We start from the raw sequence: 13,194 nt of genomic DNA, 5'->3' as shown, positions 1-13,194 counted from the left end.
CAGTGGAACTGTCCCTGGGTTAAGGTTTGGGTTCGGGTTCTGCAGAACTCTCTGAACAACCAGGCTCCATTATATCTTAAAGAGCTTTTTGTGACATATGGTTCTGAGAATGTTTTTTTTCGCTGGCAGTTCCAAGGTTTTCTAAAATTAGAATGGGAGGCAGAGCTTTCAGCCATCAGGCTCCTCACATGGAACCAACCCCCAGATTTAGTTAAGAGTCTGGACTCTGAAGGTTCTGCAGGGTTCTTTTCTATTGGAAAGTTTTTCTTTTCTGCAGTCTCCTATGCTTATTCCATATGAGGACTCTGTTGTATTTGAATCTGTAGAAATAAAACTGAACTATTTCTATGTTCAAGAATGCTGAAGTTCAGTACATGTAAAACTACCACCTGATTCCCCGTTCATAGACATCTACAAGTGTTGGCACGACCCCAGAAGATCTTCACCAGTTAACAGGAACAGGACTGGTTAAAGGAATTCTCTGAAGATTTTGGACCCACGCCCTTTCCCTATCATTGACAAAGTGAGACAAGCTCATAAATACCTTTCTTGGGTCTGTGCGTCCAGTGGCTGGATCCCAGCTGTTAGTATAGTGCATAGTGCTCCGCGGAAGGATATACCGGTGCACAGCGGCTGAGTCTATGCTTCTACTGCTGTGCTCCGGTATATCCTTCCGCGGAACACTGCGCATGTGCAGGTCTGTGTGTATCAAAACGTTATTTTCACGGATTGAAAAGAAAACACATCTTTTAAAATGTTTTATAACCATTCGGATTTACTTCACGTGCTAATACGCCGTCCCCTGGACCACTGGAAGGAGTATTTTGTCCACTTTCGTCAGTTCGGCTCTGACTCCTATTCACCTCCAGCAATTGAGCTAAGCTTACTACGATGCTAACAGCTGGGATCCAGCCACTGGACGCAGAGGCACAAAAAAGGTATTGATGAGCTTATCTCATTTTGTCAGTGATAGGGAAAGGGCATGGGTCCAAAATCTTCAGAGTATTCCTTTAACTGTTTGTCTTTAAAGCTTCAGATCAGAGAAAATGAAATTCAAACTGCTCACTCACTCATTTCTTCTATACGTTATTGAACACGTCGCTCACACTGGTCGTGGATGGAAGAAGGAACCCTGGAACTCAACATCTTCGTATTGAAGAAGAGTAAAACTTCAATTTCTTAAAGAATCTAAAGTTTTGTTTTGAATCTTGGAAGGAGTGTGGTGGTTTAGTGGTTCAAATACTTGGTCAAGACAGAATAAAAAAGGAGACCAGACAGTGTTCCACAAACTCTCCAATGTCACACTTTCCTGATTCCTTCATACTTTTAATGGTCAAACAGTTGCTGTTTACATCAGACTCCTCCCACCTCCACCATGAAGATGTGGCCTGTGAGGGGCAATGCATGCCCAGGGAATCGAACGCATGTTTTGGGGATTATGAGGGCGGAGTCAGCTCGCTGTTTGTGCCTGAAGAATTTGGAAAAGTTTCCTTGATACCTCCGCCGTGTTTTTAAAGGCTCCAGTTACAAAATGAAGCCAGAATAGTTTTTAAAAGCAGAATATTTAAGAGTAAATGTTAAAAGTCAGTTACAAACAACTTAAGTCTTTCAGAGAAATTCATGACATTGATCTTTTTTTTTTCCTGTCTGTCTAATTATTTTGGTTTTATCCCAAAAAATTTAAAGAACCTTGCAGTTCGACTCAACCTTTGTTAAGAAAAAAATCATTACAATTTTTCTGACTGTGATTGAAAAAAAAAAAGTATAAGAAAGCTGACAATGGGAAAACATACTTTAGCTCTGTGGCTACTTCAAGCACAAACATCATTCCATCTGAAAATACTCAGTGAACATCAAAAAACCCTCCCGTGTTTTCATTAAAATGATTGATTGATGGTAGTGTTGGCTGTGTGCTTCTTCCCCGTGGAAACCGACACGTCAGACTCAGCTGGACTGAACGTCTGTTTGGTTCTGCCACGGTTTAAACAGTACAGGAATGCTTTAGCTTTGAATAGCTCGTAATGCCGCCGTGTACCACCAGGCTGTGCCGTGAGCGTCCATCCTGCCCCCAGTTGACAGAAGCAGTCCAGGATCATAGGTCCAACTCAGCAAGGTCGCAGTTGGCTGTAAGATTTCCTCAGACCTCCATGGGGGTTGTTTTTTTTTGTCCCCCCCGATATCTTCTTGTTGTTTTCCATAACTTTGAACATTACATTAAATATTCTGAATGAACTACGTTCAGTAACATTTGGAAGATTTTCTGTCTTCAGTCTTTAAAAATGAGGCGTGTGGTCTTGTTGGTCTCTGGCCTCCTCATCGACTCCTCATTAGACACAGGTTCTCGCACTCCTCCTGCGTTTTGAAGCGGTTCTGGTTCCCACCGCAGCCTCCGTACCAGAAGCGGGCGCACTCGTTCTGCTCGGTGTCGAAGAACCACATCATGGTGTAGGTCTGACAGTCGCCCTGGTCCTGCGGCAGGAAGCAGGCATCTGCAATAGGAGACGTTAGCATTTTCAGCACTCACATCTGGAAGTAACCGCCAGCATCTGCCGACATCGGCCAATGTTTGCTCAAGTCAGCTGAAGTTTTTACCTTTCTCAGTAAAGCTGTCATTTTCTGTATTAAACAGCTCGGGATCTGTGAGAGAGCATAACAGTATAATGCAACAATATGTAAACCCCACAAAGACATGACACAAACACGACAAGGAAGCCTAAAAGAACATGATTTCAAACCTTTGATCCTTGGAAAGAGTCTGTTCAAAAAAAGTTACAGATAAAGATTTAAACGTCACTGATAAAGACGAGAAAATTACCGGCAAAGATGTGAAAATTGCAGATAAAGAAAGTTGCTCTTAAAGATGGAAAAGTTATGAACATTGGCATTACTAATAATGACGTGAAAGCTACAGATGAGGACAAGAAAGTTACTGTTAAAGATGCGAAAGTTATGGACTGATGATGGTACAGTGGGACAACAACTTTTCATCAGACTGAAAATTGTAAAATGAGAAGTTTGTGTAATCACGTCAATGAAAAATGGGGAGTGTTGTGCAGCAGAATTGTGTTACAGTTGTGTGACGTTGTCTCACATCATTAGAGTGATGTTAGCAGTGTTAGCCATCATGTTAGCATTTAGCCGCAGCAGCCGCACTCAGTGCTGACTCACCTGGCGTAGCAGCGTGTCGCATCATTGCTTGGTGCTATGTTGTTAGCATTTTGTTAGCATTATGTAGCAGCAGCAGTGCTCAGCCTCTCTCAGGACTTACTGTGGATGCCACATGTGCGGAAACATTCACTTTCCGATTTAAAACGGTTAGCGTTCCCGCCGCAGCCGCCAAACCAGAAGGCGGAGCATGCACCGAGTTTCGTATCGAAGAACCACGCTCGTACGGAGCGCTGACACGGTGTTCCAACGTCAGCGCGTAACAGGCAGCGAGCTGGAAGCACAACACACATGCTGTCACTGCAGGACGGCCAGCAGCACGGGCCTCCTCCGCAGGGCAACCCTGAGGCAGCGTTCACCTGTAGCTCAACACAAAGAGGCACGCTGACGCTGACTCAGCAGATAAAACAATCCCCAAAACGTTTCACATGTAGATGTGAATCACCTGAGCACTTTGTCACCGATGGAGGACATAGGTGCACACACATTAAGTAGAAACAGAAAGTGCGCACTAACAGACGCACATCAGCTGGATGAAGAAAAAAAAACACGTGTGTGTGTGTGTGTGTGCGTGTGTGTGTGTGTGTGTGTGTGTGTGTGTGTGTGTGTGTGTGTGTGTGTGTTACCGTCAAAGTCTCCTGTGATGAACCTCTGTCCGCCGCTGTTGTTCACGGTGTGGACGATGTCCACCTGGCTGGTCTGTGTCTGACCTCTGGCCTGTTCCAGATATCGCTCCTCTTCCTCCTCAGCTGTGGTGAATACATCCAGGTCTGCTGAGTCCTGACTGAAAACACACACACACACACACACACACTGAAATCTGACCACTGCTTAACAGCAGACACACAGACCACCTTTGAATCCAGTTCAGAACCAGTTTTATCAACCAACTGATATCAGGGTAGAAACTTTGTCCCAAAAACGAAGTACCAAGGTAAAATACAAGTACAAACCAGGATTTGGTAGAGACTACAGCCAGTTTCACCAAACCGAGCCGAACAAGTAAAACAGGACGAGAAGGCAGAGGTGGGAGATTGGAGCCTGATCAAGTCACCTCCATGCCATGTTTTTGCTCTGACCATGTATCCCACAAGGTGAAGCTAATCAACCCTGCTCCTCAGTTTGTCTGTGGTACATGGTGAGGGCAAATACATGGCATGGAGATGACTTGATCAGGCTCCAATCTCCCACCTCTGCCAGAAGGTACAGAAATAGTTGACTACCCATCTGAAACCAGTTGAAATCCAATATCCAGTCCAGAAAATAGGCTTAGTAAATCAGGTCCAAACCAGGTCTGAGGAAGTGTGAACTCAGATACGGTCTAAAAAAAATAAAACATACTCCAAATTAAGTCTGAAATCAGCCAAGACCTCATTCACAAACAGCCAATCTAAAACCACCTTGTCTAAAACCACCAGCCCATAACTACCAGTACAAAAGCAAGCAATTTAAAGCCGCCTATCGGCAACCACCAGTTCAAAACCATCAATGCATAACCACCGGGACAAATCTGTCCAACCAGCCATCCATCTATCTTCTTTCCTGTTTAGTCCCTTTTAGGGTCTCAGCAGCAGTGGAGACCAAAGAAAGTCTAGACCTCTGTCTCCCAAAACATCCAGCTCTTCTGGGAGGTCCATAAGTCGCTCCCAGATCAAACCAGAGATATTGTCTCTCCAGTGAGTCCTGGGCTGAGCCTGGGGCCTCCTCTCAGTCGTATGTTCCCAGTAAACCTGCAATAGGAGGCGACCATGGGGCATCTTCATCAGATGAACCACCTCAACTGACTCCTCTCAGTGTGGAGGAGGAGCAGCTTCACTTTGAGTCTCTCCCAGATTTCTGAACTCACTTTATCACGAGGAGCGATGCCTGCCACCTTGTGGAGAAAAACAATTTCAGCTGCTTATTTCTACAACGTCATTCTTTCGGTCCTTGAGTCAAGAGAAGGGCTAGAAGTCCAGACAGCATCTCTGTGGAAAACCTGCTGTCCCAAAGTCCCTTTAAGGAGCCGACACACTTCAGACCAATAGTTTTGACATATCACCTGGTGTCTGATTATCCTCAAACACCTCAGAGCCCTGGTAAGTCAGGAAATTTTCTATTAATATAACATGAAGGCTGTTGACTCATCTCTACACCTGACCATGTGTTTGGCCCCCGGTCTGGTTTCAACTCCCGGTGAAAGTCAGTCAAGTGTTTAGCATGGGGAGCTGCAGCCGAAAATCCAGCAAGCACCAAACCAAACTAAAAGGAGTCTTGAGACGGGTCATATGAGGGGGGTTTGTGCAACTGTTTTGTTTGTAGATGCAGTTACCCAGAGATGAAGATCTGTCCATCATCTTGCTCGCGCAGCTGCTCACATATTCGTTTACCACCAGGGGGGGGATACGAGTGGATTCCCTCTGAAAAACATACATCAGCCAGCCAATTAGCCACTTTGATGACACAGCACTGGTCCTAATACACCCGGATCATGTTTCACAATATTTCTGCAGACGTGATTCCAAAAAACTTCTTTAGGGCGAACAAAACCTGGATGCTGCAAAGACGTGACAATAATGAGCAGAGGAAGTCTGGAAGATGTGTCCAGGAGGTAAGACTGATTCTGTCAACATCTGGCCTCCCTATAGACAGCTATTCGTGTGTGGGTGTGTGTGTGTGTGTCTGGGTGTGCGCTCTCACTGTGCAGGGCGGACAGGAAGGTTCTGAAGAAGCGCTGAGTGTATCCTTGCTCCAGGGCCTGCAGCGTGCTGACATGGATCAGGTGTTGCTGGACAGGTGTGCCGGCCAGCTCCTCTACCTCCGTGCGGTCGTATCCATCGCCCACCGTCACCACAAACAACGCCACACCCTCACACTTGGCTTTCTGGGCCATGTACCGCAGCCTCTTCCGGTCCTGGGTGGTGGCAGCTTTGGCCCCCACCGTGACCAACATGGCTTTCTTCCTGCGTGGTTGCGCAGCCTTCAGCAGCACCTCCCTCAGGGCGTGCTCCACCGTCACCGCCAGCGCCGAGGAGCCGCCCCGCTGCTGCATGCGTAGCAGGTGGCTCCGCATGGCTTCGCGGTTCTGGTAGGTCTGCAGTTGGAACTCCACTTCAGCTTCCCGGCTGCTAATCTGCTGGACCACTGCCACCCTGGCAGAGGTGCCGGCCCGGCCCGGCTCGGGGCTCACAGCCAGCTGCTCCACCACCGAGGACAGCAGCTGCTGCCCGCCGGTGTACTCGTCAGCCCGCACCTCCCTGGAGCCGTCCGGCACCAACACCAGGTCCACGTTGACATCCTGAGCCCTCAGGGGGTCCTGGATGAAGGAGCACTCTTCTGATCGTCTGCAGGGGTCTGAGGGGGCCACGGTGGGCCACAGAGCATAAAGGTGAGAACTCAGAGGGGTGAACATGTGAAGGACTCAAGCGTGAACCCTATTCCAATGATGTCTCTGCTGTGTTGTAACCACGGTAACTTTGAGTCTCACCATAACAAATTGCACAGTTCTTGATCTTCCTCAGGTCAGATATCTGGTCCTGCTGCCTCCCCAACACTGTGTACATGGAGTTCCCCGAGTCGTCCATCTGGAGGCAGACACACACACACACATACACACACACACACACACACACACACACTGGCATCATTTGCTGCTAACACACAGTGCCATCATATGTAACATCGTCAGACGTACCTCCATGGCTCGGACCACAGCCGGTGCGCTCCTCAGGGAAACCACGGCAGGAACGATGTTGAGACCTCGGTACTCCATGACAGCGGTCAAGATGTCATCGACCTCCTGTGATTGGCCGCTAGAGAAGAAGACGGCCACCTTCCTCATCATCGCTCCAGCGCGCACACGTTTGAAGACGTGGTGACCAACGAAGCGCATAGCGGCGCCCAGCCGCCGCTTGTTGGACGTCCTCTCCAGCGCCAGGTTTTGCACAGCTTCTAACAGCTGCTGGCGCCGGCGGTAGTCCTGGAAGCGGATCAGAAACTTGGTGTAGGTGCTGTATCCCACCACGGCCACGCGCGCACCGGTCGGACAGTTGCTCTCTGCGATGTCCACGTCATCCAGTAGGGCGAGCAGGGCAGAACGCTGCCGCTCGAACGCCGCCGGCGTCACATCGTCAGACATGTCCAGACCGAACACCAGCTCAGTGGGGTAGGCGGGGCATCCGAACTGACCTGAGGACCACCAGAGGAGAGGTGGGGTGAACAGGGGAACGTCGACATGAGGAGACAGCTACATCCAAGCTGAGGAGTTCTTCTCCACCATCATCCTCATCAGATACCTGACCGTATACATGCTGTGACTGTTTCAACTGTCAAGGTCACACTGTCAACACCAAAAACTGATGGAGGATGTCATGGAGCTCCTCCTCCTCCTCCTCCTCCTCCTCCTCCTCCTGTTGCTGCCCTCGCTGCCCCTCCTCGAGATACATACCTTTGGAACAGGCTGTGAACAGAGAGCAGAGGATGAGAAGCTGAACGTCAAGTTTGTCCTGCAGAGTTCGAGGCGTACGAACTCACCACAGTTGTCTCTGATGTAGGAGACCAGCTGACACTCCTGAAACCAGACAGAGCAAAAGGTTTCCATCAGATCCCCCTGCGATCTCATTATTTCAGACAGAAAACACTGATTCTTCAAGCCTCAGTTAACCCTTGACTGCCCATCCAGTTGTGTGAAATATTGTGATTTTGATAAGGAGCTGGTTACTGCTGCTTTGCATGTGACTTACTGTCATTCCCATGCTTCCAGGAGGACCTCTGGGACCCTGACGAAGAAAAAAGACAGTTAATTTTTCCACTCCCTTCATTAATAACCTGTTGTTATGATGTGAGGTGAAACCCAGTTTCTGATGTCACAGGTGTGATGAGGTCCAGCATGAAGATTCAGAACTCCAGCAGACGAACGCTTCTAGCTGTCTGAACTCTGTAAATGTGCAGCTGAGTGACTATGGAGTCTATGGAAGTCTATGGAAATGCATGGAGACCACAGATCTCTTAGCCAACAGTCAGAGGAGGTTTCAGTGGACGGACTCACCTTGTGTCCTGGATATCCGGGTTCTCCCATCACTCCTGATTCTCCCGACAGCCCAGAGTTTCCCTGCAGTCACCAAATGCGAGAAGTCCATCAGCGAGGAAGCAGCATCAGAGCGAGCTGCAGACAGAGGAACACACTCACCCCTCGGCCACTGTTCCCTTTCCGTCCCAGGTATCCTTTAGGTCCCTGCAGGCCGTCCTCGCCCTGGAAGGAAAAGTTCACAGTTCAGTTTCATTTATCACAAACGATCCAAACAGTGTGAAGGCTTTTCAGTCCCATAGTGAGTTCACTGTACTTGAAGGATTAACACATGAAATACACATCTGTGTTGTTTCACTGAAGTCTTTAATCTCTCCGACCTGAAAGTATCTGCATCAGCTCCAGTTTGGAAACAGTTTACAAACTTGCTGGATTTTATCTGCCTGGACTCCTTAAACACAGTTATAAACACAGGAAATACTTTCAGTTTCCTGTTAGACGATATGTAACCTGTAGGGAGTGTTACCACACACTCACAACAGCTGCTCCGTGTGTGTGTGGTAGCCTAGAGAGTGTCCGAGATCAGTGCAGACTAAAGTGTGCTGGACGAGATGGAAAGTGTCAGGAAATTTTAAGTTTCTGTCACCAAGAAATAATAAGTACAGAGAATCAAGTCACAAAGCTAAAGCAGGAGCAGCCTGAGCTTTGACATCAGTGGTCAGGCATGCAGCGACTCACCGGCAGACCAGGATAACCAGGAAAACCAGGATCTCCCTGTGGAAGACAGGAATAGATGGACAGTGAGAGCAGTGGTCACACACACACACACACACACACACACACACACACACACATTTTGAAAGACATTATGAAGGTTGGCTCTACCTTTGCACCTTTCGATCCCTCAGGTCCATAACCATCTCGACCATCCTGACCCTGAAACACAAATATAAAAATATATATATATATGGCAAGCAGAACTTCTGGAGATGATATGAAGTCTAACTCAATCAGAAATGTGTCATATGGACTGAAAAGATAATTTGTTAATATCTAAAAAAAAAAAAAAAGCTTGTCATTGTCTGGAACTGTTTATTGATTCCTCATTAACAGACAAAAATGTTAGTCCTTTATTATCCCTGCAGAACCCTTGATTCTTTCAGTGATGGTTTACTAGAGGTTCCCTGGTTTTCTGAAAGTACAATGGGATGCAGAACTTTCAATTTTCAAACTCCTCTCACCTGGAACCAGCTCCTAATTTTAGTCAGGGAGGCTGCCAAAGTCTCTTTTAACTAAGATGAGGCTTAACACTTTTCTGTTAAGAGTAAAGCTGCTGCAGGCTTATAATACTGGCAGACCTGTAATGCACTGAGCCTGGTTCTGCAGGAGAGACTCCGTCTGTGAGAGTGGTTCTGCAGAAAGTCTTTGCAGGTTTCTTCCTGTTAAAGGGAGCTTTGTACCTTCTTTAACACTTCCCTCCTGGTATTGCTGGTTGTCCTCGAGGTCTACCTTCTGTAACTAACACACACTCCACAAGAAGAAAATGGGATTCGTACCGGCATCCCCCTGGCCCCCACCGGTCCTGAAACTCCTCGTTCACCGGGCTCTCCTGGTTGTCCCTGAAACACAAATCCCATTTAAGTCTGCAGTCACGCTGTTTAATCAATGTCCCAACAGGACTGAAAGCGTCGGAGAACTGAGCTGTCGAGAGCTGAATTCAACTTTAGATGAGATCATGAAGTTATGAGGATGTCACAAACCTTTTGTCCATTCCCACCACGGCGTCCGGCCGCTCCAGGATCTCCGACTGATCCTGGTCGTCCCTGCAGACAGAGACACAGATCTCTGAGTCTGGACAAGTTCTCCTGGTCGCAGTCACTGAGCACGGCCGTGTGAGTTCACCGTGTTCACAGTTCACTCTGAATCCCAGTGTGAGACCAGCTCGCAAAACATGGATATCAAGCTGGTCTCTGACCGTTTCTCACGGAGTGTCTGGACCGCAGACTTTCTATGTTGTCTTTGCTTCGTGTGATTGACTTTGAACTGCACACTCCCCAAAAAAAAAAACATTTTTCCAGCAGTAAAAATAGAAAAAATGCTGATAAGAATCTGTTTAAAAACTCTATAAGTCAGCAACTCTCAAGCAGATACAGAAAAAATTCTTACTGGTTCTTGTGTTGCTTAAGCCAGTAATATCCGGCTCAAAAATATATAAAAAAATAAATAAATAAAAACAGGGTAAGTACATCTGATAAAAAGAAAATATGCTTCTGCAGCAATTGAGAGTGGATTTGACCAAAGACTGTGCAAGATAAATTGTTGCACATTTCACAATTGTGTGAGTCATTTCTGTGAGTCAGTAATTATTACAACAGCCCTGAGGCATGTACAGTTTCTTATTCTGTTTCTTTTGGCTTTAATTGTCCTTTAATTCCTTTGCTATCAGTGCTCGCTCCTTGACTTTCATCATTCATGCATTTGGCTTCAGCCCCCCAGAATTCTGTCTGTACTACTACTACACTTCCTCCATTCTGCTCCTGCTATCCTGTGGAACATCTGTGAGCAGCTCAGTGGATTATTGTAGGCTGTTTGATATTCTGTCCACAATTAACCAGGAAGTAAAACAACAAAGTAACAAGTTGGTTCAAACTGGTTTAACCTGGTTTTCTGACCAGTTCAAGCTGGTTCCTGACTGGTTTGATTGTGTTTTCAGAGTCCAGAATGAAAGGAGTGGTGACGATCTCACCTGAGGTCCTGGAAGACCGGGGCTGCCTTTGGGTCCAACTGGACCTCTGACACCTCTGGGACCCTGCAGGGACAAAGGGACACTGGTTTGGAAGCTCCTCCTCCACTTCCTGTCCTCAATGTTACAGTGGACTACTTGTACCAGGGGACTCACCTGAGGACCAGAAGCTCCAGGCATGCCCGGTAGTCCCGCTGCTCCAGGTTGTCCAGGTGCACCCTGCAGACACACACGGGTTAACACTAAAATACCGTCTCCCATACACACAAACACACACACCTACCTTTAGGCCTATAGACCCTCGTCTTCCGTCAGGACCCTGGACAAAAACACAAGCCACTGTGAAAACGGACTTTTAAGGTCGTTGAATTAAAATTCCTTTTCCGAATGAAATCTCACCGTGTTTCCATTCACACCGCTCTCACCGGGCCGGCCGTCCTGTCCAGGTAAACCCTGCAGGTATGCACACAGCACAGCTAAATGTTTAGAGTACAATGACCCCAGACCTCCACATTACAGACACTCAGGGATTTACAAACTTATCAGTCCGTCTCACCGTCATCCGTCTCCTACAGGTAAACCACATTCCATCTCCTACAGGTAAACCACATTCCATCTCCTACAGGTAAACCACATTCCGTGTCCTACAGGAGAATCTTACCGGTAATCCGGGGTTTCCAGGTTCTCCTTTGGATCCCGGCGAGTTGTTATCAGCTCCTGGTTCTCCCTGTCAGACAGAGTTACTCACTGAGAGCTGGAAGATAAACTGAGAGAAGTGGAGTGTCCAGCTGTGCTGCAGCTGTGTTTAAGTTAAATTATTTACTGATCTCTGTGTGTGGTTCTTTAAGCTTGTCAGACGCTGAGGTGTCTGTTAGTGATCTGGACGCTGCTGGTTTGGGTTTGTAAGTAAATCTGAGCAGAACCTACAGTGTGTTGTGTCCCTCTCGGCTGCTGGGTAGCTGTCTGCTCTGGTCAGATGTTTTTAACCAAAATTATACTGCCTAATGAATAACACGCAAGTCAACTCTCATTCTTCTACACAAAAACCTCTTTTGTCCACATGGAGCTCTTAGATTAAGCCTCAGTGGATCTTATTTGATTGTTTCAGGTGGAAATCAAAGTTTCACACCATCTCTTGGTCATAAGATCCTGTCTAATTGTGCTGTGTCACCTCGCGATGAAGTAGAGACGCAAAACAGAAAACATGAAAATTAAAGACATTTTTCACTTGAAATAGCTTTAATTTGGTACTGTGTAAGTTGGTTCTGTGTTGCACACGCACAGGGCTTTTCCTGGTTCAAACTGAGGCAGAGATGGTATCATTCTCACCATGTGCCATGACGTGCATGCATTCTGTAAATTCAGCTGACTCACTTTATTTTTTTTTAACAGGCAAGAGAATTTAAATTAAGAGTTCCAATAAAGAATATAACTATTATCATGTTAAAAGCATTAATTTATTAAAACTATATACACACACTAATCATGTGCTAACTTTAAATTGAAAATACACTTTATTCACACATCTCACAACCAGACAGAGAACATTTCAGCCTCCTCTTTTTCATTCTGTAGAACCTCCTCGTGCACTTCTTGTAGTCCAAGGCCTCCAGGTCTGGTCCATCAATGGCCACCGATCAACAGACATCCAAGTGCCTCTCCTTCAGTCTGTTGCGCAGAGGTTTCTTCATCTTAAACAAAAATATTGATCATGCATTCAGTATTCTGATACAGACATGAAGAGTGTTAGTGTTTTCAATTATATATTCCAATTTTGAGTGCAGAGAAGCCTCTCCACATCTGCAGTCTGGACAGGGGCTGTGAGCTGCAAGGCTTAGGGCGGGATACAGCTCAGCAGATTCTGCAGATACAAGCGCCAGAAGCACCTCCTCCAGGGATTTGGTCTGAATAAAAGCAGTGAAAACAGAGATGAATGAAACTATTGAGTAAAACCAGACTGTTCTGGTGGTGATACAGTTAATGTTACTTAATATACAGTACCTTCAGATCAGGACTCCCCCCTCTCAGTCTGTATGAGCTCCACTCAGACAACAGGTCAGACTCCCTCAGTCTTCTAGAAAGAGGAATAAAAAAATAATGTTTTAACATGTACATGTTGGCTTTGCGTTGTTATGCTCCTAATTGGAAACGGATTGAAGTACCCTCGCCTCGCCGACTCGTCCTGTCCTGCATTCTGACCCTCGCTATGACCTGTCCCTTGTGAACTACTTTTAAGTGACACAAATTTCCACATGTTGTCATCAAAATCAATTATTCCATT

General features: G+C 46.6%; 1 protein-coding gene across 3 annotated transcripts in view; it reads right to left on the bottom strand.

Annotated features, from left to right (window-relative positions):
- Positions 1–1,555: 1,555 nt before the first annotated feature.
- The window catches only part of col6a4a (collagen, type VI, alpha 4a), a 40,084-nt gene continuing 28,445 nt past the window's right edge, over positions 1,556–13,194 (bottom strand). For all 3 annotated transcript variants that reach the window (XM_030102485.1, XM_030102484.1, XM_030102486.1), the window contains 21 exons: positions 11,575–11,640; positions 11,313–11,366; positions 11,197–11,232; positions 11,070–11,132; positions 10,917–10,979; positions 9,931–9,993; positions 9,727–9,789; positions 9,056–9,106; positions 8,909–8,944; positions 8,333–8,395; positions 8,192–8,254; positions 7,887–7,922; positions 7,678–7,714; positions 7,592–7,603; positions 6,839–7,332; positions 6,632–6,728; positions 5,845–6,498; positions 5,477–5,564; positions 3,792–3,949; positions 2,593–2,637; positions 1,556–2,489 (listed from right to left, as the gene is read on the bottom strand). In XM_030102485.1, the coding sequence (XP_029958345.1) occupies positions 2,314–2,489; positions 2,593–2,637; positions 3,792–3,949; positions 5,477–5,564; positions 5,845–6,498; positions 6,632–6,728; positions 6,839–7,332; positions 7,592–7,603; positions 7,678–7,714; positions 7,887–7,922; positions 8,192–8,254; positions 8,333–8,395; positions 8,909–8,944; positions 9,056–9,106; positions 9,727–9,789; positions 9,931–9,993; positions 10,917–10,979; positions 11,070–11,132; positions 11,197–11,232; positions 11,313–11,366; positions 11,575–11,640 (2,418 nt within the window). In that variant the 3' untranslated portion in view covers positions 1,556–2,313. The remainder of the gene's footprint in view (positions 2,490–2,592; positions 2,638–3,791; positions 3,950–5,476; positions 5,565–5,844; positions 6,499–6,631; positions 6,729–6,838; positions 7,333–7,591; positions 7,604–7,677; positions 7,715–7,886; positions 7,923–8,191; positions 8,255–8,332; positions 8,396–8,908; positions 8,945–9,055; positions 9,107–9,726; positions 9,790–9,930; positions 9,994–10,916; positions 10,980–11,069; positions 11,133–11,196; positions 11,233–11,312; positions 11,367–11,574; positions 11,641–13,194) is intronic.

This window comes from Salarias fasciatus, chromosome 11 (assembly GCF_902148845.1).
Source record: "Salarias fasciatus chromosome 11, fSalaFa1.1, whole genome shotgun sequence".
Lineage (NCBI taxonomy): Eukaryota > Metazoa > Chordata > Actinopteri > Blenniiformes > Blenniidae > Salarias > Salarias fasciatus.
Note: the sequence above shows the minus strand (reverse complement) of the source record. Positions and strands in the feature narration are given on the sequence as shown.